At 35.1% G+C, this 27,733-nt stretch overlaps 1 protein-coding gene across 2 annotated transcripts in view; it reads right to left on the bottom strand.

Annotated features, from left to right (window-relative positions):
• WDR41 (WD repeat domain 41) overlaps window positions 1–27,733 on the bottom strand; it is a 404,073-nt gene that overhangs the window by 136,676 nt on the left and 239,664 nt on the right. For both annotated transcript variants that reach the window (XM_069223450.1, XM_069223458.1), the window contains exon 8: window positions 2,048–2,158. In XM_069223450.1, coding sequence (XP_069079551.1) covers window positions 2,048–2,158 — 111 coding nt within the window. The remainder of the gene's footprint in view (window positions 1–2,047; window positions 2,159–27,733) is intronic.

Raw genomic sequence — 27,733 nt, 5'->3', positions numbered from 1 at the left:
GCAGTGAAAAGGCATAGAGGAGTCCCAGGCTTCACTCTAGGCAAAATGTGTCTCTGAGAGACAGCCTTCTGGGGAACTACAACAAGGCAAAAGTGCTGACATAGAGCGTTCTCAGCGGTGACTGAAAGATCAGGCCAGGGCTCTCCCCATTGATGGAAGATGCCCTGCGACAAATCCAGGTGTAACTGTCATTCATGGTCCACTAAGAGTCGAAGGCTGAGTTCATCTGCCGTGGTGCTTAGAGATCCTGACAGGTGGTTCATCCCCAGAGAAATTTCCTGGCAGTCCAGCCACTTTCAGAGGTGCAGAGCCTCCTAACACAGGACTTAAGACCCCACTCTGCCCTGATGGCAGCACCACATGGTGGTGTCCGTGAGCACCTTCAACAGCGTTCCTCTGATGGTTGTACCTCTGTGACCTGCACAGCAGGTAGTTGTAGGTCTAGTATTTCTGCTGCCTTCTACATAACCTCAGCAAAGGAGACACTAACCTCAGTGGCAGGGCCAGGAAGAGAACGAAGGCCAGTACCTGACGAAGTATCCAGGGCACTAGTATCCCGTACTTCCACATACCAGTTATCCTTATCATATTGGGATAAACAATCATCCCTTTCACCATAAATGTTACTGTCTGAGTCAGAGCAGAAACGAATGTGTAAAGTCTGAGCCTTGCCATGTGGTAAGGGCAAGGTATTCTAATCAGAAGGGTTGCCAGCCGGCTTCATTCTGGAGGAAGTAGGGCGCAACCTTGGTTAAGGTGGATTCTAGTCAGATTCTGAAAGCACAATGGGCTGCAATTTGAGGAAAATAGTCGGCACCAATAGTGGGTCAGCCAGTGGAAGTTTGACTGGAGGCCCCTATGGATCCTTGGGGCCCGAAGGTGGTAAAGGGCTGAAAACATGCACCATGACCTCCTTAAAAGCCTCCACTTGTTATGAAGTTTCAAATGAACCAGGAAATTTAGGGTGTATCAGGACTAGGTTCGGAATAGGTTCAGATGGAGATGGTTGACGGCCTTGCCCTCTCTCCGGATTGCGACCCTCTCTCCGGAGTGGACTGATTCCAGCTTTGATTACTTATGCTTCTTTTGGACTTACCCAGAGAATTCACCTGCAATAATGATCTGCTGCGGGAATGATTTTGAATTCGACTGGCCACAGCATGGAATCTTCTGATGTTTGGTGACATACAGCTTTGCCTCGCAGGTCCCATATCGCCTTTGGATTCCTCTGGACACAGTCATCAGAGGCCCTGGAATCATAATCTAACCCCAGCCATCACAGATATACTTTGGGGGTGTCACAGACATTGGTCTGCAACACTCCCTACACGGCTTGAACCCTGTTATCTTAGGGGATGACTTTTTCTCTGGCATATTCACAAGGTGCAGAATTTGTGGTTAAAAATATCCATCGGATGAAGCAATTCAACCCAAAGAAGAACCAATTCATAGTATGGAGCTATTGAGTTTTAATTAATTTGCCTTGAAATCCTTCACAAACCTAAGGGCGCTCAGTCAATTAACAGGAAAGAAAACCAACATGCTCCATCAGGCACACTGTTTACAATACTCAAGAGTATGTGGAGGAAATTAAAAGCAACAGCAGCAGAGATATGAGACAAGATTTAAAAAAAAGATGCCAATGATCTTCCCATAATATTAAACAATGTTAAAATCTATTATGTCATGAAATAGGTTTCTAGTGTAAACAAATGTACAATAGATTGAAAGAAGTACATTGAAGAGTATGGCTAAAATAAAAATACATTTGAGACTACTTCAGGAAGTAGTACACAATGCTATGCTTTCAGTGCTATTAACGTGTTTGTGAATTCATATCCATCTATGCATTGACAGTATATATGTTTTGCCCATGTTCTAATTGTGAGTAGAGTAATTAACATTTACAGCCTATGGTGCACAATGCTGTAATGACAAGATTCGGCTCCATCGATTACCCATTGTCTAACTCAATGTTTTGTCATTTGCTTACAAATAAATGTATATCTGCTTTGACCTAATGCGTTCTTGTTGATCACTGTCTTACCATTAATATTAATCAATGAGCGGATGTCATCTTGATGGTCTGACAGACATTTAATTTTATGGACATCCCAATTTTCCTCTTCTTCTGAGGGTGCTATCAACCTAAAAATAACTTGGAAAAACAGGAGATAACTTTTAGCAAAATACACAAAATATTCTGTTAAAAGCATGAGACGATAACTGCAAGCAGGATCTTTAACTCCATTCACCACAGAGCCCAGTTCTAAAGGAATACGAGAGCGAGACTGCAGGGCATAAACAACAAGAACCAGTCAAAACATCTCGCTTTTATATCAACGTTTTCAGTGCAGTGCTTCAATGACAATATTTAGGTCGAAATATTTGAGGAGTTGTCTTTGAAGTTATTATCTGGTGCAATACATCCTGCCACGCTCAGTGCTGAGCTCGAGTTCTTTTTTCACTACACAGTCGACACCTATGCTCCTGAAGATGACCTTTCTGAGTCGAGGACGTCCTGGATGGCTTTAAAATGGCTTCAGTGACTAATTACAGCACAATTTGTACTCATGCCATGTCGAATATGTTTGTGTGTTTTAAAATATTGCATGTGCTTTGTTTTGACTTCTCTAGCGTTTTATTACATCCACCGGTAGAAAATAGTCACTTTCAATAAACACACACATACACCAAGTCATGTGCGGAGAAAGTACCCCAGCCACTGTACGTGGAACGCTGCTTTTATTCAGTCTTATTGGCACAAAGAGAAGCTAAAGGTACCTCTTGAGAAACTGGAATCTGGAGGTAACAAATACATTAGAAATAAGTAGAGATGTGGATTTAAAAGGTAACCCAAAAAGTGGTACAAATGGAGATTAACAGAAAATTAATACACTGGACCTTTTTCCCTGCAACAGAAGAATAATAACAACTTAACGTGTCAGTAAAGTCGTAAATTACCTTGATTGCGAAATAAATTCCATTCATTGTGAAAACAGTTCGAATTAATTCCACCCCCACCCCCAGCCAGAACAGTCACTTGATACAATTAATCTGAAAGAAACCTGGTTGTAGTAATATGTTGTTAAGTACATGTTCACCAAATAATGATGGGGTTTCATATCAGTAAACAACTCTTACTATAACCCTTTACACCCCATGAAACTAGCCTGCTGACTAGGCTACATTTTAATATCTGTACTTTGAAACGTTCCAAAAAGTCAATTGAAGGCTACCATGAACGGTTAGACTAAAGACAGTATGAGGTTTGGCGTTGACAATTATAAGAAGACTGAGTTTTACAGCAATTAAATAACTACGGACAAGCTGACGGATTGTAGAAGGCTATGCTCCGTTCACTCTACAGGATTAATTAAGAAATACTTCTGGAGAACAGTGTCTCTTCGGTCCACAGGCAAGCAGGCAGCAACTTGAATGAAACACCAGAGAGTGAAGGAGAAGTAATAAATACTCACTCCATGTTCTCATTGTCACCCAGTGAGGAAAAGGAAATCTTTATTTGGGAAGTTCAGCGAACTAATCAGATAGTAACATTTTAAAATAGATATAGGCCTAAAGTAAAAAAAACATAAACGGCTGACAAACATGCAGACCGACTAATGGACTGATCCTTTGAGGGAGAAATCAAGGTCTGAGACGTACAGGAGTTTTCTGTAATATAACCACACAAAAGGACAGCACTGGTATTTGTACAGCACTTCTAGCTAGGCCCTCATTGGCAAGGAAAACCTGGCCTGTAAGTGCTGGGACTGTTTGACCCTGGTTTGTATCAGCTATAAAGTATCGTCCGATTGTCGGAAAATGAATTATTTACTTTGGAGCTAAAGGTGCAATTTTAATCTACAGAAACATGGATTAAAGGCGTCATGATATATACATTCACGATTTTCAAAGATGTAAATTGGGAGGTTCCATTGGTAACTCTATTTATTCGACCATTTATGCTAAGAATAGGCAAAATAATCGCACACACAGACACACAAAAATAAAGTCGCACCCATGCTCTCTATTTCTATTGCTCTTTTACTCTTAGATTAGTATGAGGGTACATTTAATTTATGTTGTTGTGGTGGTGCTTATTTGGAAAAAATATTTTCATCTTCCTTTTAGCTACCTGTGTAGAACTGGATTTGGTTTCTTATATTTATTTAACAGTGATACTATTTCGAACAAAAATGTTTTACATAGCAGCATTGCCAGGTTATGGGCAGAGATTAACATGAATCCACACAAATTACATTTCGGTTTTGGACAATATGGAATTTGTAAGCAACAGGCTGGAGATGACAAACACATGGGACCTTTCAGTAGAAATTAATATATATAAAACAGTGACCAGTATATCTTTTTAGTTTTTCCAGCGTTAGCAGATATGTTTTAAATGCTGCTTTGAACTACTGGAGAGAATGGATTGCTTGGAAGTAAGTTGGTAGGGACTAGAAATATTGGAGCTCTACGAAGCAGAAAGGCCCGAGCACAAAGGCCAGAACTTGGCTATGCCACAGGGGAGTTTGTATGGCCAGAAAGTTGAAATTAGTGAATCGTGTTCCAAGAAGGTGGCTAAAGAGGTGAGGGCTAATATTATACAGATTTTAGGACAAACGTTAACAGTTTGAATAAGGCACTGTTTTTAAAGTGAGTCAGCTGACTTGATGAATGTATGCAGAGGCGGGCGTGTGGTTTAGTCAATAATGTTGTGGGTGGGAAGGGTGCAGAGGGGTGGAGTCTAAGATTTTCCACAAACCAAAGAGGTCGCCTACTAAGAAGGACAGTTAAGTAAGTTGACAACAGAACAAAACCAAACGACTACCGCACATTCCTATATTTGAGAGTATGGTTGTGGTGCTCAAACATTCTAAACACGTCCGTTGTCAAACGTGTGTATAGGTACAGGAAAAACCTGTGCCAACAAGTTAATATTAATTAGAAAAAGAATGGAGCACACAGGGCATCAATTAATATATCAAACAAATTGCAACATTATTTGACCCAATAAATGTATAAAAATGACAAATAATATGTACCTATCAAGGTGATATCAATATAGTGCCTAATCAATTTGACAGATTGTCAATGAGACTCATGATTGAATGATTGAATATATCATAAATGTAAGATTTAATGTGAACGTAGAAAAATATAGAAAATATTAAGAATAGAAAGGAGAACAGTGTCACAATTAACAATCAAAATATTCAGTGGTACATGACCTATTTGTAAATCAAATGTAATAACCAACAAAAAATTGTCACATCAACCAATAAGTACTGAATCCCCTCTTTGGAGAAAAAATATACAGATCTCATATAGTAGTGAGATGAGCAAAAGATGTCCATTCCAAAGAAATAGCTGAAAGATGATGTCTTCATCCAGTTTGAGGAAGGAAGCTGAGATTCATCCGTATTCAGCCCCAAATTGAAAAGGAATAATAGAGTTCATCCGTATTCAGCCAATAATAAAGTTCATCTGTATTCAGCCGACACGTGTTTCGTCCACTATGGGACTTTATCAAGGCTTAAGATTTCAAAAAGATATTCGATAGTTTAATAAACTTCATAATTTATGAGGCAATTGTAGATCCAAAATGAAGTATTAGAATGTCATTGGAGATCTGCATTGTGCGAGATCTGTGTATTGGAAGTCAAATAATAAGATGTCAAGTACAAATGGCATCCCATGATAAGGTGCCTTTCAAACACGGTTCCCCAGATGTGATTGAGACTTCAGATTCACTTTCCGAAATTTGTCTACTTGTGTCCTTAGTTATTGGCTTTGTTGAAATGCCATCAAATTTCTTTGCAAAAGTGTATATGCGACCTTCTCTATAGTCCCTCTCATCTCTCCTTATTTTTGTCATTTTTTTGTCCTTTATGTAAGATTGATGTCCATCTAATATATCTTTTAGTATCTTATCATTTTTTTCCTTGACCTCTGGTAAATTTAAATTGAGAATTTCCAGTTCTAGCTCTTGGATTTCCTTAAGTAACATGTCTCTTTTTTGTTCGGCATGTTCTATAAGTATCGTCATCATACCCCTCGAAGATTCAAATAGTAGTTGTTCCCATTCGTGTAGGTGTTTAGATGACAAATCATCAAAAGAGGGGAAGATCACTATTCTAAGCCCTCGTGGTACCCTTTTATCTGCAATGTATTTTTTTAACACTGTAGCATCCCACCAACGGGATAATTCCTGTTTACGTAGTTTCTCTAATCTGAAGTATTTCTTTCTCATCCCTTCAGATTGATTATTTTTATTTGTTGTATTCAAAGACGGTTCTGTTTGCTGATTAAACATCATTGAAAATATCTGCTCCCTATCGTCATTAAATTGAGCCATTTTGAAAAAATAAGTATGTTGATAGCAAAGTATTAATTCCAAGTCTTAAGATTTACTAACATCCACTTAGGAAGTGCCGGTTGGTTAAATGAGATTATTAAGTAAGTTGACAACAGAACAAAACCAAACGACTACCGCACATTCCTATATTTGAGAGTATGGTTGTGGTGCTCAAACATTCTAAACACGTCCGTTGTCAAACGTGTGTATAGGTACAGGAAAAACCTGTGCCAACAAGTTAATATTAATTAGAAAAAGAATGGAGCACACAGGGCATCAATTAATATATCAAACAAATTGCAACATTATTTGACCCAATAAATGTATAAAAATGACAAATAATATGTACCTATCAAGGTGATATCAATATAGTGCCTAATCAATTTGACAGATTGTCAATGAGACTCATGATTGAATGATTGAATATATCATAAATGTAAGATTTAATGTGAACGTAGAAAAATATAGAAAATATTAAGAATAGAAAGGAGAACAGTGTCACAATTAACAATCAAAATATTCAGTGGTACATGACCTATTTGTAAATCAAATGTAATAACCAACAAAAAATTGTCACATCAACCAATAAGTACTGAATCCCCTCTTTGGAGAAAAAATATACAGATCTCATATAGTAGTGAGATGAGCAAAAGATGTCCATTCCAAAGAAATAGCTGAAAGATGATGTCTTCATCCAGTTTGAGGAAGGAAGCTGAGATTCATCCGTATTCAGCCCCAAATTGAAAAGGAATAATAGAGTTCATCCGTATTCAGCCAATAATAAAGTTCATCTGTATTCAGCCGACACGTGTTTCGTCCACTATGGGACTTTATCAAGGCTTAAGATTTCAAAAAGATATTCGATAGTTTAATAAACTTCATAATTTATGAGGCAATTGTAGATCCAAAATGAAGTATTAGAATGTCATTGGAGATCTGCATTGTGCGAGATCTGTGTATTGGAAGTCAAATAATAAGATGTCAAGTACAAATGGCATCCCATGATAAGGTGCCTTTCAAACACGGTTCCCCAGATGTGATTGAGACTTCAGATTCACTTTCCGAAATTTGTCTACTTGTGTCCTTAGTTATTGGCTTTGTTGAAATGCCATCAAATTTCTTTGCAAAAGTGTATATGCGACCTTCTCTATAGTCCCTCTCATCTCTCCTTATTTTTGTCATTTTTTTGTCCTTTATGTAAGATTGATGTCCATCTAATATATCTTTTAGTATCTTATCATTTTTTTCCTTGACCTCTGGTAAATTTAAATTGAGAATTTCCAGTTCTAGCTCTTGGATTTCCTTAAGTAACATGTCTCTTTTTTGTTCGGCATGTTCTATAAGTATCGTCATCATACCCCTCGAAGATTCAAATAGTAGTTGTTCCCATTCGTGTAGGTGTTTAGATGACAAATCATCAAAAGAGGGGAAGATCACTATTCTAAGCCCTCGTGGTACCCTTTTATCTGCAATGTATTTTTTTAACACTGTAGCATCCCACCAACGGGATAATTCCTGTTAACGTAGTTTCTCTAATCTGAAGTATTTCTTTCTCATCCCTTCAGATTGATTATTTTTATTTGTTGTATTCAAAGACGGTTCTGTTTGCTGATTAAACATCATTGAAAATATCTGCTCCCTATCGTCATTAAATTGAGCCATTTTGAAAAAATAAGTATGTTGATAGCAAAGTATTAATTCCAAGTCTTAAGATTTACTAACATCCACTTAGGAAGTGCCGGTTGGTTAAATGAGATTATTAAGTAAGTTGACAACAGAACAAAACCAAACGACTACCGCACATTCCTATATTTGAGAGTATGGTTGTGGTGCTCAAACATTCTAAACACGTCCGTTGTCAAACGTGTGTATAGGTACAGGAAAAACCTGTGCCAACAAGTTAATATTAATTAGAAAAAGAATGGAGCACACAGGGCATCAATTAATATATCAAACAAATTGCAACATTATTTGACCCAATAAATGTATAAAAATGACAAATAATATGTACCTATCAAGGTGATATCAATATAGTGCCTAATCAATTTGACAGATTGTCAATGAGACTCATGATTGAATGATTGAATATATCATAAATGTAAGATTTAATGTGAACGTAGAAAAATATAGAAAATATTAAGAATAGAAAGGAGAACAGTGTCACAATTAACAATCAAAATATTCAGTGGTACATGACCTATTTGTAAATCAAATGTAATAACCAACAAAAAATTGTCACATCAACCAATAAGTACTGAATCCCCTCTTTGGAGAAAAAATATACAGATCTCATATAGTAGTGAGATGAGCAAAAGATGTCCATTCCAAAGAAATAGCTGAAAGATGATGTCTTCATCCAGTTTGAGGAAGGAAGCTGAGATTCATCCGTATTCAGCCCCAAATTGAAAAGGAATAATAGAGTTCATCCGTATTCAGCCAATAATAAAGTTCATCTGTATTCAGCCGACACGTGTTTCGTCCACTATGGGACTTTATCAAGGCTTAAGATTTCAAAAAGATATTCGATAGTTTAATAAACTTCATAATTTATGAGGCAATTGTAGATCCAAAATGAAGTATTAGAATGTCATTGGAGATCTGCATTGTGCGAGATCTGTGTATTGGAAGTCAAATAATAAGATGTCAAGTACAAATGGCATCCCATGATAAGGTGCCTTTCAAACACGGTTCCCCAGATGTGATTGAGACTTCAGATTCACTTTCCGAAATTTGTCTACTTGTGTCCTTAGTTATTGGCTTTGTTGAAATGCCATCAAATTTCTTTGCAAAAGTGTATATGCGACCTTCTCTATAGTCCCTCTCATCTCTCCTTATTTTTGTCATTTTTTTGTCCTTTATGTAAGATTGATGTCCATCTAATATATCTTTTAGTATCTTATCATTTTTTTCCTTGACCTCTGGTAAATTTAAATTGAGAATTTCCAGTTCTAGCTCTTGGATTTCCTTAAGTAACATGTCTCTTTTTTGTTCGGCATGTTCTATAAGTATCGTCATCATACCCCTCGAAGATTCAAATAGTAGTTGTTCCCATTCGTGTAGGTGTTTAGATGACAAATCATCAAAAGAGGGGAAGATCACTATTCTAAGCCCTCGTGGTACCCTTTTATCTGCAATGTATTTTTTTAAACACTGTAGCATCCCACCAACGGGATAATTCCTGTTTACGTAGTTTCTCTAATCTGAAGTATTTCTTTCTCATCCCTTCAGATTGATTATTTTTATTTGTTGTATTCAAAGACGGTTCTGTTTGCTGATTAAACATCATTGAAAATATCTGCTCCCTATCGTCATTAAATTGAGCCATTTTGAAAAAATAAGTATGTTGATAGCAAAGTATTAATTCCAAGTCTTAAGATTTACTAACATCCACTTAGGAAGTGCCGGTTGGTTAAATGAGATTATTAAGTAAGTTGACAACAGAACAAAACCAAACGACTACCGCACATTCCTATATTTGAGAGTATGGTTGTGGTGCTCAAACATTCTAAACACGTCCGTTGTCAAACGTGTGTATAGGTACAGGAAAAACCTGTGCCAACAAGTTAATATTAATTAGAAAAAGAATGGAGCACACAGGGCATCAATTAATATATCAAACAAATTGCAACATTATTTGACCCAATAAATGTATAAAAATGACAAATAATATGTACCTATCAAGGTGATATCAATATAGTGCCTAATCAATTTGACAGATTGTCAATGAGACTCATGATTGAATGATTGAATATATCATAAATGTAAGATTTAATGTGAACGTAGAAAAATATAGAAAATATTAAGAATAGAAAGGAGAACAGTGTCACAATTAACAATCAAAATATTCAGTGGTACATGACCTATTTGTAAATCAAATGTAATAACCAACAAAAAATTGTCACATCAACCAATAAGTACTGAATCCCCTCTTTGGAGAAAAAATATACAGATCTCATATAGTAGTGAGATGAGCAAAAGATGTCCATTCCAAAGAAATAGCTGAAAGATGATGTCTTCATCCAGTTTGAGGAAGGAAGCTGAGATTCATCCGTATTCAGCCCCAAATTGAAAAGGAATAATAGAGTTCATCCGTATTCAGCCAATAATAAAGTTCATCTGTATTCAGCCGACACGTGTTTCGTCCACTATGGGACTTTATCAAGGCTTAAGATTTCAAAAAGATATTCGATAGTTTAATAAACTTCATAATTTATGAGGCAATTGTAGATCCAAAATGAAGTATTAGAATGTCATTGGAGATCTGCATTGTGCGAGATCTGTGTATTGGAAGTCAAATAATAAGATGTCAAGTACAAATGGCATCCCATGATAAGGTGCCTTTCAAACACGGTTCCCCAGATGTGATTGAGACTTCAGATTCACTTTCCGAAATTTGTCTACTTGTGTCCTTAGTTATTGGCTTTGTTGAAATGCCATCAAATTTCTTTGCAAAAGTGTATATGCGACCTTCTCTATAGTCCCTCTCATCTCTCCTTATTTTTGTCATTTTTTTGTCCTTTATGTAAGATTGATGTCCATCTAATATATCTTTTAGTATCTTATCATTTTTTTCCTTGACCTCTGGTAAATTTAAATTGAGAATTTCCAGTTCTAGCTCTTGGATTTCCTTAAGTAACATGTCTCTTTTTTGTTCGGCATGTTCTATAAGTATCGTCATCATACCCCTCGAAGATTCAAATAGTAGTTGTTCCCATTCGTGTAGGTGTTTAGATGACAAATCATCAAAAGAGGGGAAGATCACTATTCTAAGCCCTCGTGGTACCCTTTTATCTGCAATGTATTTTTTTAACACTGTAGCATCCCACCAACGGGATAATTCCTGTTTACGTAGTTTCTCTAATCTGAAGTATTTCTTTCTCATCCCTTCAGATTGATTATTTTTATTTGTTGTATTCAAAGACGGTTCTGTTTGCTGATTAAACATCATTGAAAATATCTGCTCCCTATCGTCATTAAATTGAGCCATTTTGAAAAAATAAGTATGTTGATAGCAAAGTATTAATTCCAAGTCTTAAGATTTACTAACATCCACTTAGGAAGTGCCGGTTGGTTAAATGAGATTATTAAGTAAGTTGACAACAGAACAAAACCAAACGACTACCGCACATTCCTATATTTGAGAGTATGGTTGTGGTGCTCAAACATTCTAAACACGTCCGTTGTCAAACGTGTGTATAGGTACAGGAAAAACCTGTGCCAACAAGTTAATATTAATTAGAAAAAGAATGGAGCACACAGGGCATCAATTAATATATCAAACAAATTGCAACATTATTTGACCCAATAAATGTATAAAAATGACAAATAATATGTACCTATCAAGGTGATATCAATATAGTGCCTAATCAATTTGACAGATTGTCAATGAGACTCATGATTGAATGATTGAATATATCATAAATGTAAGATTTAATGTGAACGTAGAAAAATATAGAAAATATTAAGAATAGAAAGGAGAACAGTGTCACAATTAACAATCAAAATATTCAGTGGTACATGACCTATTTGTAAATCAAATGTAATAACCAACAAAAAATTGTCACATCAACCAATAAGTACTGAATCCCCTCTTTGGAGAAAAAATATACAGATCTCATATAGTAGTGAGATGAGCAAAAGATGTCCATTCCAAAGAAATAGCTGAAAGATGATGTCTTCATCCAGTTTGAGGAAGGAAGCTGAGATTCATCCGTATTCAGCCCCAAATTGAAAAGGAATAATAGAGTTCATCCGTATTCAGCCAATAATAAAGTTCATCTGTATTCAGCCGACACGTGTTTCGTCCACTATGGGACTTTATCAAGGCTTAAGATTTCAAAAAGATATTCGATAGTTTAATAAACTTCATAATTTATGAGGCAATTGTAGATCCAAAATGAAGTATTAGAATGTCATTGGAGATCTGCATTGTGCGAGATCTGTGTATTGGAAGTCAAATAATAAGATGTCAAGTACAAATGGCATCCCATGATAAGGTGCCTTTCAAACACGGTTCCCCAGATGTGATTGAGACTTCAGATTCACTTTCCGAAATTTGTCTACTTGTGTCCTTAGTTATTGGCTTTGTTGAAATGCCATCAAATTTCTTTGCAAAAGTGTATATGCGACCTTCTCTATAGTCCCTCTCATCTCTCCTTATTTTTGTCATTTTTTTGTCCTTTATGTAAGATTGATGTCCATCTAATATATCTTTTAGTATCTTATCATTTTTTTCCTTGACCTCTGGTAAATTTAAATTGAGAATTTCCAGTTCTAGCTCTTGGATTTCCTGTATATTTTTTCTCCAAAGAGGGGATTCAGTACTTATTGGTTGATGTGACAATTTTTTGTTGGTTATTACATTTGATTTACAAATAGGTCATGTACCACTGAATATTTTGATTGTTAATTGTGACACTGTTCTCCTTTCTATTCTTAATATTTTCTATATTTTTCTACGTTCACATTAAATCTTACATTTATGATATATTCAATCATTCAATCATGAGTCTCATTGACAATCTGTCAAATTGATTAGGCACTATATTGATATCACCTTGATAGGTACATATTATTTGTCATTTTTATACATTTATTGGGTCAAATAATGTTGCAATTTGTTTGATATATTAATTGATGCCCTGTGTGCTCCATTCTTTTTCTAATTAATATTAACTTGTTGGCACAGGTTTTTCCTGTACCTATACACACGTTTGACAACGGACGTGTTTAGAATGTTTGAGCACCACAACCATACTCTCAAATATAGGAATGTGCGGTAGTCGTTTGGTTTTGTTCTGTTGTCAACTTACTTAATAATCTCATTTAACCAACCGGCACTTCCTAAGTGGATGTTAGTAAATCTTAAGACTTGGAATTAATACTTTGCTATCAACATACTTATTTTTTCAAAATGGCTCAATTTAATGACGATAGGGAGCAGATATTTTCAATGATGTTTAATCAGCAAACAGAACCGTCTTTGAATACAACAAATAAAAATAATCAATCTGAAGGGATGAGAAAGAAATACTTCAGATTAGAGAAACTACGTTAACAGGAATTATCCCGTTGGTGGGATGCTACAGTGTTAAAAAAATACATTGCAGATAAAAGGGTACCACGAGGGCTTAGAATAGTGATCTTCCCCTCTTTTGATGATTTGTCATCTAAACACCTACACGAATGGGAACAACTACTATTTGAATCTTCGAGGGGTATGATGACGATACTTATAGAACATGCCGAACAAAAAAGAGACATGTTACTTAAGGAAATCCAAGAGCTAGAACTGGAAATTCTCAATTTAAATTTACCAGAGGTCAAGGAAAAAAATGATAAGATACTAAAAGATATATTAGATGGACATCAATCTTACATAAAGGACAAAAAAATGACAAAAATAAGGAGAGATGAGAGGGACTATAGAGAAGGTCGCATATACACTTTTGCAAAGAAATTTGATGGCATTTCAACAAAGCCAATAACTAAGGACACAAGTAGACAAATTTCGGAAAGTGAATCTGAAGTCTCAATCACATCTGGGGAACCGTGTTTGAAAGGCACCTTATCATGGGATGCCATTTGTACTTGACATCTTATTATTTGACTTCCAATACACAGATCTCGCACAATGCAGATCTCCAATGACATTCTAATACTTCATTTTGGATCTACAATTGCCTCATAAATTATGAAGTTTATTAAACTATCGAATATCTTTTTGAAATCTTAAGCCTTGATAAAGTCCCATAGTGGACGAAACACGTGTCGGCTGAATACAGATGAACTTTATTATTGGCTGAATACGGATGAACTCTATTATTCCTTTTCAATTTGGGGCTGAATACGGATGAATCTCAGCTTCCTTCCTCAAACTGGATGAAGACATCATCTTTCAGCTATTTCTTTGGAATGGACATCTTTTGCTCATCTCACTACTATATGAGATCTGTATATTTTTTCTCCAAAGAGGGGATTCAGTACTTATTGGTTGATGTGACAATTTTTTGTTGGTTATTACATTTGATTTACAAATAGGTCATGTACCACTGAATATTTTGATTGTTAATTGTGACACTGTTCTCCTTTCTATTCTTAATATTTTCTATATTTTTCTACGTTCACATTAAATCTTACATTTATGATATATTCAATCATGCAATCATGAGTCTCATTGACAATCTGTCAAATTGATTAGGCACTATATTGATATCACCTTGATAGGTACATATTATTTGTCATTTTTATACATTTATTGGGTCAAATAATGTTGCAATTTGTTTGATATATTAATTGATGCCCTGTGTGCTCCATTCTTTTTCTAATTAATATTAACTTGTTGGCACAGGTTTTTCCTGTACCTATACACACGTTTGACAACGGACGTGTTTAGAATGTTTGAGCACCACAACCATACTCTCAAATATAGGAATGTGCGGTAGTCGTTTGGTTTTGTTCTGTTGTCAACTTACTTAATAATCTCATTTAACCAACCGGCACTTCCTAAGTGGATGTTAGTAAATCTTAAGACTTGGAATTAATACTTTGCTATCAACATACTTATTTTTTCAAAATGGCTCAATTTAATGACGATAGGGAGCAGATATTTTCAATGATGTTTAATCAGCAAACAGAACCGTCTTTGAATACAACAAATAAAAATAATCAATCTGAAGGGATGAGAAAGAAATACTTCAGATTAGAGAAACTACGTAAACAGGAATTATCCCGTTGGTGGGATGCTACAGTGTTTAAAAAAATACATTGCAGATAAAAGGGTACCACGAGGGCTTAGAATAGTGATCTTCCCCTCTTTTGATGATTTGTCATCTAAACACCTACACGAATGGGAACAACTACTATTTGAATCTTCGAGGGGTATGATGACGATACTTATAGAACATGCCGAACAAAAAAGAGACATGTTACTTAAGGAAATCCAAGAGCTAGAACTGGAAATTCTCAATTTAAATTTACCAGAGGTCAAGGAAAAAAATGATAAGATACTAAAAGATATATTAGATGGACATCAATCTTACATAAAGGACAAAAAAATGACAAAAATAAGGAGAGATGAGAGGGACTATAGAGAAGGTCGCATATACACTTTTGCAAAGAAATTTGATGGCATTTCAACAAAGCCAATAACTAAGGACACAAGTAGACAAATTTCGGAAAGTGAATCTGAAGTCTCAATCACATCTGGGGAACCGTGTTTGAAAGGCACCTTATCATGGGATGCCATTTGTACTTGACATCTTATTATTTGACTTCCAATACACAGATCTCGCACAATGCAGATCTCCAATGACATTCTAATACTTCATTTTGGATCTACAATTGCCTCATAAATTATGAAGTTTATTAAACTATCGAATATCTTTTTGAAATCTTAAGCCTTGATAAAGTCCCATAGTGGACGAAACACGTGTCGGCTGAATACAGATGAACTTTATTATTGGCTGAATACGGATGAACTCTATTATTCCTTTTCAATTTGGGGCTGAATACGGATGAATCTCAGCTTCCTTCCTCAAACTGGATGAAGACATCATCTTTCAGCTATTTCTTTGGAATGGACATCTTTTGCTCATCTCACTACTATATGAGATCTGTATATTTTTTCTCCAAAGAGGGGATTCAGTACTTATTGGTTGATGTGACAATTTTTTGTTGGTTATTACATTTGATTTACAAATAGGTCATGTACCACTGAATATTTTGATTGTTAATTGTGACACTGTTCTCCTTTCTATTCTTAATATTTTCTATATTTTTCTACGTTCACATTAAATCTTACATTTATGATATATTCAATCATTCAATCATGAGTCTCATTGACAATCTGTCAAATTGATTAGGCACTATATTGATATCACCTTGATAGGTACATATTATTTGTCATTTTTATACATTTATTGGGTCAAATAATGTTGCAATTTGTTTGATATATTAATTGATGCCCTGTGTGCTCCATTCTTTTTCTAATTAATATTAACTTGTTGGCACAGGTTTTTCCTGTACCTATACACACGTTTGACAACGGACGTGTTTAGAATGTTTGAGCACCACAACCATACTCTCAAATATAGGAATGTGCGGTAGTCGTTTGGTTTTGTTCTGTTGTCAACTTACTTAATAATCTCATTTAACCAACCGGCACTTCCTAAGTGGATGTTAGTAAATCTTAAGACTTGGAATTAATACTTTGCTATCAACATACTTATTTTTTCAAAATGGCTCAATTTAATGACGATAGGGAGCAGATATTTTCAATGATGTTTAATCAGCAAACAGAACCGTCTTTGAATACAACAAATAAAAATAATCAATCTGAAGGGATGAGAAAGAAATACTTCAGATTAGAGAAACTACGTAAACAGGAATTATCCCGTTGGTGGGATGCTACAGTGTTAAAAAAATACATTGCAGATAAAAGGGTACCACGAGGGCTTAGAATAGTGATCTTCCCCTCTTTTGATGATTTGTCATCTAAACACCTACACGAATGGGAACAACTACTATTTGAATCTTCGAGGGGTATGATGACGATACTTATAGAACATGCCGAACAAAAAAGAGACATGTTACTTAAGGAAATCCAAGAGCTAGAACTGGAAATTCTCAATTTAAATTTACCAGAGGTCAAGGAAAAAAATGATAAGATACTAAAAGATATATTAGATGGACATCAATCTTACATAAAGGACAAAAAAATGACAAAAATAAGGAGAGATGAGAGGGACTATAGAGAAGGTCGCATATACACTTTTGCAAAGAAATTTGATGGCATTTCAACAAAGCCAATAACTAAGGACACAAGTAGACAAATTTCGGAAAGTGAATCTGAAGTCTCAATCACATCTGGGGAACCGTGTTTGAAAGGCACCTTATCATGGGATGCCATTTGTACTTGACATCTTATTATTTGACTTCCAATACACAGATCTCGCACAATGCAGATCTCCAATGACATTCTAATACTTCATTTTGGATCTACAATTGCCTCATAAATTATGAAGTTTATTAAACTATCGAATATCTTTTTGAAATCTTAAGCCTTGATAAAGTCCCATAGTGGACGAAACACGTGTCGGCTGAATACAGATGAACTTTATTATTGGCTGAATACGGATGAACTCTATTATTCCTTTTCAATTTGGGGCTGAATACGGATGAATCTCAGCTTCCTTCCTCAAACTGGATGAAGACATCATCTTTCAGCTATTTCTTTGGAATGGACATCTTTTGCTCATCTCACTACTATATGAGATCTGTATATTTTTTCTCCAAAGAGGGGATTCAGTACTTATTGGTTGATGTGACAATTTTTTGTTGGTTATTACATTTGATTTACAAATAGGTCATGTACCACTGAATATTTTGATTGTTAATTGTGACACTGTTCTCCTTTCTATTCTTAATATTTTCTATATTTTTCTACGTTCACATTAAATCTTACATTTATGATATATTCAATCATTCAATCATGAGTCTCATTGACAATCTGTCAAATTGATTAGGCACTATATTGATATCACCTTGATAGGTACATATTATTTGTCATTTTTATACATTTATTGGGTCAAATAATGTTGCAATTTGTTTGATATATTAATTGATGCCCTGTGTGCTCCATTCTTTTTCTAATTAATATTAACTTGTTGGCACAGGTTTTTCCTGTACCTATACACACGTTTGACAACGGACGTGTTTAGAATGTTTGAGCACCACAACCATACTCTCAAATATAGGAATGTGCGGTAGTCGTTTGGTTTTGTTCTGTTGTCAACTTACTTAATAATCTCATTTAACCAACCGGCACTTCCTAAGTGGATGTTAGTAAATCTTAAGACTTGGAATTAATACTTTGCTATCAACATACTTATTTTTTCAAAATGGCTCAATTTAATGACGATAGGGAGCAGATATTTTCAATGATGTTTAATCAGCAAACAGAACCGTCTTTGAATACAACAAATAAAAATAATCAATCTGAAGGGATGAGAAAGAAATACTTCAGATTAGAGAAACTACGTAAACAGGAATTATCCCGTTGGTGGGATGCTACAGTGTTAAAAAAATACATTGCAGATAAAAGGGTACCACGAGGGCTTAGAATAGTGATCTTCCCCTCTTTTGATGATTTGTCATCTAAACACCTACACGAATGGGAACAACTACTATTTGAATCTTCGAGGGGTATGATGACGATACTTATAGAACATGCCGAACAAAAAAGAGACATGTTACTTAAGGAAATCCAAGAGCTAGAACTGGAAATTCTCAATTTAAATTTACCAGAGGTCAAGGAAAAAAATGATAAGATACTAAAAGATATATTAGATGGACATCAATCTTACATAAAGGACAAAAAAATGACAAAAATAAGGAGAGATGAGAGGGACTATAGAGAAGGTCGCATATACACTTTTGCAAAGAAATTTGATGGCATTTCAACAAAGCCAATAACTAAGGACACAAGTAGACAAATTTCGGAAAGTGAATCTGAAGTCTCAATCACATCTGGGGAACCGTGTTTGAAAGGCACCTTATCATGGGATGCCATTTGTACTTGACATCTTATTATTTGACTTCCAATACACAGATCTCGCACAATGCAGATCTCCAATGACATTCTAATACTTCATTTTGGATCTACAATTGCCTCATAAATTATGAAGTTTATTAAACTATCGAATATCTTTTTGAAATCTTAAGCCTTGATAAAGTCCCATAGTGGACGAAACACGTGTCGGCTGAATACAGATGAACTTTATTATTGGCTGAATACGGATGAACTCTATTATTCCTTTTCAATTTGGGGCTGAATACGGATGAATCTCAGCTTCCTTCCTCAAACTGGATGAAGACATCATCTTTCAGCTATTTCTTTGGAATGGACATCTTTTGCTCATCTCACTACTATATGAGATCTGTATATTTTTTCTCCAAAGAGGGGATTCAGTACTTATTGGTTGATGTGACAATTTTTTGTTGGTTATTACATTTGATTTACAAATAGGTCATGTACCACTGAATATTTTGATTGTTAATTGTGACACTGTTCTCCTTTCTATTCTTAATATTTTCTATATTTTTCTACGTTCACATTAAATCTTACATTTATGATATATTCAATCATTCAATCATGAGTCTCATTGACAATCTGTCAAATTGATTAGGCACTATATTGATATCACCTTGATAGGTACATATTATTTGTCATTTTTATACATTTATTGGGTCAAATAATGTTGCAATTTGTTTGATATATTAATTGATGCCCTGTGTGCTCCATTCTTTTTCTAATTAATATTAACTTGTTGGCACAGGTTTTTCCTGTACCTATACACACGTTTGACAACGGACGTGTTTAGAATGTTTGAGCACCACAACCATACTCTCAAATATAGGAATGTGCGGTAGTCGTTTGGTTTTGTTCTGTTGTCAACTTACTTAATAATCTCATTTAACCAACCGGCACTTCCTAAGTGGATGTTAGTAAATCTTAAGACTTGGAATTAATACTTTGCTATCAACATACTTATTTTTTCAAAATGGCTCAATTTAATGACGATAGGGAGCAGATATTTTCAATGATGTTTAATCAGCAAACAGAACCGTCTTTGAATACAACAAATAAAAATAATCAATCTGAAGGGATGAGAAAGAAATACTTCAGATTAGAGAAACTACGTAAACAGGAATTATCCCGATGGTGGGATGCTACATTGTTAAAAAAACATATTGCAGATAAAAGGGTACCACGAGGGCTTAGAATAGTGATCTTCCCCTCTTTTGATGATTTGTCATCTAAACACCTACACGAATGGGAACAACTACTATTTGAATCTTCGAGGGGTATGATGACGATACTTATAGAACATGCCGAACAAAAAAGAGACATGTTACTTAAGGAAATCCAAGAGCTAGAACTGGAAATTCTCAATTTAAATTTACCAGAGGTCAAGGAAAAAAATGATAAGATACTAAAAGATATATTAGATGGACATCAATCTTACATAAAGGACAAAAAAATGACAAAAATAAGGAGAGATGAGAGGGACTATAGAGAAGGTCGCATATACACTTTTGCAAAGAAATTTGATGGCATTTCAACAAAGCCAATAACTAAGGACACAAGTAGACAAATTTCGGAAAGTGAATCTGAAGTCTCAATCACATCTGGGGAACCGTGTTTGAAAGGCACCTTATCATGGGATGCCATTTGTACTTGACATCTTATTATTTGACTTCCAATACACAGATCTCGCACAATGCAGATCTCCAATGACATTCTAATACTTCATTTTGGATCTACAATTGCCTCATAAATTATGAAGTTTATTAAACTATCGAATATCTTTTTGAAATCTTAAGCCTTGATAAAGTCCCATAGTGGACGAAACACGTGTCGGCTGAATACAGATGAACTTTATTATTGGCTGAATACGGATGAACTCTATTATTCCTTTTCAATTTGGGGCTGAATACGGATGAATCTCAGCTTCCTTCCTCAAACTGGATGAAGACATCATCTTTCAGCTATTTCTTTGGAATGGACATCTTTTGCTCATCTCACTACTATATGAGATCTGTATATTTTTTCTCCAAAGAGGGGATTCAGTACTTATTGGTTGATGTGACAATTTTTTGTTGGTTATTACATTTGATTTACAAATAGGTCATGTACCACTGAATATTTTGATTGTTAATTGTGACACTGTTCTCCTTTCTATTCTTAATATTTTCTATATTTTTCTACGTTCACATTAAATCTTACATTTATGATATATTCAATCATTCAATCATGAGTCTCATTGACAATCTGTCAAATTGATTAGGCACTATATTGATATCACCTTGATAGGTACATATTATTTGTCATTTTTATACATTTATTGGGTCAAATAATGTTGCAATTTGTTTGATATATTAATTGATGCCCTGTGTGCTCCATTCTTTTTCTAATTAATATTAACTTGTTGGCACAGGTTTTTCCTGTACCTATACACACGTTTGACAACGGACGTGTTTAGAATGTTTGAGCACCACAACCATACTCTCAAATATAGGAATGTGCGGTAGTCGTTTGGTTTTGTTCTGTTGTCAACTTACTTAATAATCTCATTTAACCAACCGGCACTTCCTAAGTGGATGTTAGTAAATCTTAAGACTTGGAATTAATACTTTGCTATCAACATACTTATTTTTTCAAAATGGCTCAATTTAATGACGATAGGGAGCAGATATTTTCAATGATGTTTAATCAGCAAACAGAACCGTCTTTGAATACAACAAATAAAAATAATCAATCTGAAGGGATGAGAAAGAAATACTTCAGATTAGAGAAACTACGTAAACAGGAATTATCCCGTTGGTGGGATGCTACAGTGTTAAAAAAATACATTGCAGATAAAAGGGTACCACGAGGGCTTAGAATAGTGATCTTCCCCTCTTTTGATGATTTGTCATCTAAACACCTACACGAATGGGAACAACTACTATTTGAATCTTCGAGGGGTATGATGACGATACTTATAGAACATGCCGAACAAAAAAGAGACATGTTACTTAAGGAAATCCAAGAGCTAGAACTGGAAATTCTCAATTTAAATTTACCAGAGGTCAAGGAAAAAAATGATAAGATACTAAAAGATATATTAGATGGACATCAATCTTACATAAAGGACAAAAAAATGACAAAAATAAGGAGAGATGAGAGGGACTATAGAGAAGGTCGCATATACACTTTTGCAAAGAAATTTGATGGCATTTCAACAAAGCCAATAACTAAGGACACAAGTAGACAAATTTCGGAAAGTGAATCTGAAGTCTCAATCACATCTGGGGAACCGTGTTTGAAAGGCACCTTATCATGGGATGCCATTTGTACTTGACATCTTATTATTTGACTTCCAATACACAGATCTCGCACAATGCAGATCTCCAATGACATTCTAATACTTCATTTTGGATCTACAATTGCCTCATAAATTATGAAGTTTATTAAACTATCGAATATCTTTTTGAAATCTTAAGCCTTGATAAAGTCCCATAGTGGACGAAACACGTGTCGGCTGAATACAGATGAACTTTATTATTGGCTGAATACGGATGAACTCTATTATTCCTTTTCAATTTGGGGCTGAATACGGATGAATCTCAGCTTCCTTCCTCAAACTGGATGAAGACATCATCTTTCAGCTATTTCTTTGGAATGGACATCTTTTGCTCATCTCACTACTATATGAGATCTGTATATTTTTTCTCCAAAGAGGGGATTCAGTACTTATTGGTTGATGTGACAATTTTTTGTTGGTTATTACATTTGATTTACAAATAGGTCATGTACCACTGAATATTTTGATTGTTAATTGTGACACTGTTCTCCTTTCTATTCTTAATATTTTCTATATTTTTCTACGTTCACATTAAATCTTACATTTATGATATATTCAATCATTCAATCATGAGTCTCATTGACAATCTGTCAAATTGATTAGGCACTATATTGATATCACCTTGATAGGTACATATTATTTGTCATTTTTATACATTTATTGGGTCAAATAATGTTGCAATTTGTTTGATATATTAATTGATGCCCTGTGTGCTCCATTCTTTTTCTAATTAATATTAACTTGTTGGCACAGGTTTTTCCTGTACCTATACACACGTTTGACAACGGACGTGTTTAGAATGTTTGAGCACCACAACCATACTCTCAAATATAGGAATGTGCGGTAGTCGTTTGGTTTTGTTCTGTTGTCAACTTACTTAATAATCTCATTTAACCAACCGGCACTTCCTAAGTGGATGTTAGTAAATCTTAAGACTTGGAATTAATACTTTGCTATCAACATACTTATTTTTTCAAAATGGCTCAATTTAATGACGATAGGGAGCAGATATTTTCAATGATGTTTAATCAGCAAACAGAACCGTCTTTGAATACAACAAATAAAAATAATCAATCTGAAGGGATGAGAAAGAAATACTTCAGATTAGAGAAACTACGTAAACAGGAATTATCCCGTTGGTGGGATGCTACAGTGTTAAAAAAATACATTGCAGATAAAAGGGTACCACGAGGGCTTAGAATAGTGATCTTCCCCTCTTTTGATGATTTGTCATCTAAACACCTACACGAATGGGAACAACTACTATTTGAATCTTCGAGGGGTATGATGACGATACTTATAGAACATGCCGAACAAAAAAGAGACATGTTACTTAAGGAAATCCAAGAGCTAGAACTGGAAATTCTCAATTTAAATTTACCAGAGGTCAAGGAAAAAAATGATAAGATACTAAAAGATATATTAGATGGACATCAATCTTACATAAAGGACAAAAAAATGACAAAAATAAGGAGAGATGAGAGGGACTATAGAGAAGGTCGCATATACACTTTTGCAAAGAAATTTGATGGCATTTCAACAAAGCCAATAACTAAGGACACAAGTAGACAAATTTCGGAAAGTGAATCTGAAGTCTCAATCACATCTGGGGAACCGTGTTTGAAAGGCACCTTATCATGGGATGCCATTTGTACTTGACATCTTATTATTTGACTTCCAATACACAGATCTCGCACAATGCAGATCTCCAATGACATTCTAATACTTCATTTTGGATCTACAATTGCCTCATAAATTATGAAGTTTATTAAACTATCGAATATCTTTTTGAAATCTTAAGCCTTGATAAAGTCCCATAGTGGACGAAACACGTGTCGGCTGAATACAGATGAACTTTATTATTGGCTGAATACGGATGAACTCTATTATTCCTTTTCAATTTGGGGCTGAATACGGATGAATCTCAGCTTCCTTCCTCAAACTGGATGAAGACATCATCTTTCAGCTATTTCTTTGGAATGGACATCTTTTGCTCATCTCACTACTATATGAGGTCTGTATATTTTTTCTCCAAAGAGGGGATTCAGTACTTATTGGTTGATGTGACAATTTTTTGTTGGTTATTACATTTGATTTACAAATAGGTCATGTACCACTGAATATTTTGATTGTTAATTGTGACACTGTTCTCCTTTCTATTCTTAATATTTTCTATATTTTTCTACGTTCACATTAAATCTTACATTTATGATATATTCAATCATTCAATCATGAGTCTCATTGACAATCTGTCAAATTGATTAGGCACTATATTGATATCACCTTGATAGGTACATATTATTTGTCATTTTTATACATTTATTGGGTCAAATAATGTTGCAATTTGTTTGATATATTAATTGATGCCCTGTGTGCTCCATTCTTTTTCTAATTAATATTAACTTGTTGGCACAGGTTTTTCCTGTACCTATACACACGTTTGACAACGGACGTGTTTAGAATGTTTGAGCACCACAACCATACTCTCAAATATAGGAATGTGCGGTAGTCGTTTGGTTTTGTTCTGTTGTCAACTTACTTAATAATCTCATTTAACCAACCGGCACTTCCTAAGTGGATGTTAGTAAATCTTAAGACTTGGAATTAATACTTTGCTATCAACATACTTATTTTTTCAAAATGGCTCAATTTAATGACGATAGGGAGCAGATATTTTCAATGATGTTTAATCAGCAAACAGAACCGTCTTTGAATACAACAAATAAAAATAATCAATCTGAAGGGATGAGAAAGAAATACTTCAGATTAGAGAAACTACGTAAACAGGAATTATCCCGTTGGTGGGATGCTACAGTGTTAAAAAAATACATTGCAGATAAAAGGGTACCACGAGGGCTTAGAATAGTGATCTTCCCCTCTTTTGATGATTTGTCATCTAAACACCTACACGAATGGGAACAACTACTATTTGAATCTTCGAGGGGTATGATGACGATACTTATAGAACATGCCGAACAAAAAAGAGACATGTTACTTAAGGAAATCCAAGAGCTAGAACTGGAAATTCTCAATTTAAATTTACCAGAGGTCAAGGAAAATAATGATAAGATACTAAAAGATATATTAGATGGACATCAATCTTACATAAAGGACAAAAAAATGACAAAAATAAGGAGAGATGAGAGGGACTATAGAGAAGGTCGCATATACACTTTTGCAAAGAAATTTGATGGCATTTCAACAAAGCCAATAACTAAGGACACAAGTAGACAAATTTCGGAAAGTGAATCTGAAGTCTCAATCACATCTGGGGAACCGTGTTTGAAAGGCACCTTATCATGGGATGCCATTTGTACTTGACATCTTATTATTTGACTTCCAATACACAGATCTCGCACAATGCAGATCTCCAATGACATTCTAATACTTCATTTTGGATCTACAATTGCCTCATAAATTATGAAGTTTATTAAACTATCGAATATCTTTTTGAAATCTTAAGCCTTGATAAAGTCCCATAGTGGACGAAACACGTGTCGGCTGAATACAGATGAACTTTATTATTGGCTGAATACGGATGAACTCTATTATTCCTTTTCAATTTGGGGCTGAATACGGATGAATCTCAGCTTCCTTCCTCAAACTGGATGAAGACATCATCTTTCAGCTATTTCTTTGGAATGGACATCTTTTGCTCATCTCACTACTATATGAGATCTGTATATTTTTTCTCCAAAGAGGGGATTCAGTACTTATTGGTTGATGTGACAATTTTTTGTTGGTTATTACATTTGATTTACAAATAGGTCATGTACCACTGAATATTTTGATTGTTAATTGTGACACTGTTCTCCTTTCTATTCTTAATATTTTCTATATTTTTCTACGTTCACATTAAATCTTACATTTATGATATATTCAATCATTCAATCATGAGTCTCATTGACAATCTGTCAAATTGATTAGGCACTATATTGATATCACCTTGATAGGTACATATTATTTGTCATTTTTATACATTTATTGGGTCAAATAATGTTGCAATTTGTTTGATATATTAATTGATGCCCTGTGTGCTCCATTCTTTTTCTAATTAATACTAAGAAGGACAGGGCCAGGTCCGGCAGCAGACGACTCTTGGAAGAAAAGAGCCAACAGGGCGAACAGGCTAGGTGAAAGCTACAATATAAAGAAAATAGTGCAGAACACTAATAGACAGTAATGACATACGGCACCTAAAACTTAAACTCTTTCACATTGTGGTGATCTACACAGCAAGGAATCAGTGATTCCTCTTTCTTTTCCCCATTGCAAATGTAAATGTATCAAGATTACAGTGGTGGATTCTCGTGCTGAAGGACATTGTAGTTTCTTTCGTTCTACCGGGGTGTACAGTTGTCCATTACTCGGCTTCAAGTGGTTAATAAGTTTAGAACTACCTTTCATCATTATGTGGCTTTGATGGCATTTTAAGTGTTTTGGCGTAGCAGGTTTAATCTAAATATTCACAAGCAATATGATTATAGAATATCATTTGTCAATATATCTTGAAAGGATGTACCACTGAGCGAGTAAACACTTAGACAAATGCCTGTATTTATTTGATCTATACTGTAGCAGGCATAATCTAAATTTTCACAAGCAATATGTAGATTGATTATAGAATATAATTTGTCAATATATCTTGAAAGGATGTACCACTGAGCGAGTAAACACTTAGACAAATGCCTGTATTTATTTGATCTATACTGTGCATACGATAGTAACAGACAAAAGTGCCTAATGTGCACCGTTGTTGCAGGGTGATGCGTAAGTGTACCTTGAGCTGGAATAACTACTGATTTAATAAACACTTGAACCATTAGGATGGCTTGAAACAGACTGATGTTACCAGAGCGGTTTTCTCGCCAATAGTACATGACAGAACACTACAATTCATTGAAGGGAGATAACAATAGAAAGGGTAGATGGAACCAGACTGCGGCAGAAAGAAAATTGAAGACATCAAATCCATTAGATTTGTCAGCTATGGGGTGGTCTTCCACTAAAACGTTTAGCCTGCATGCCTCATATTTCTGCTGATTCCTTTTGTTGATCTTCGGACCCTGAGCACTCTACCACTGTTGAGCAGTGCTAAAGTGCATGTGCTTCTCCCCTATACATGGCAACATTGATGTATACACAATTGGCATATTTAATTTACTTGTAGGTCCGTGGTAAAGTGGTATACTATATACCCAGGGCCTGTAAATTGAATGCAACTAGTGGGCCTGTCATCCACTTAAGTAGCCCCTTAACCATGAATCAGGCCTGCCACTGCAGAGCCTGTGTGCAGTCTGAGAGCCACTTCAACTTGGCATTTAAAACCCCTTGCCGAGCATTACACTACCCTTTTATTACACATAAGTCACCCTTACAGTAGACCATAGGTAGCCTTAAGGGAAGGGTGCTGTGTAAGTAAAAAGTACAACATGTACTTAAAAAATGTAAAGGTTCTGGTAGC

This window comes from Pleurodeles waltl, chromosome 1_1 (genome assembly GCF_031143425.1).
Source record: "Pleurodeles waltl isolate 20211129_DDA chromosome 1_1, aPleWal1.hap1.20221129, whole genome shotgun sequence".
NCBI lineage: Eukaryota > Metazoa > Chordata > Amphibia > Caudata > Salamandridae > Pleurodeles > Pleurodeles waltl.
Note: the sequence above shows the minus strand (reverse complement) of the source record. Positions and strands in the feature narration are given on the sequence as shown.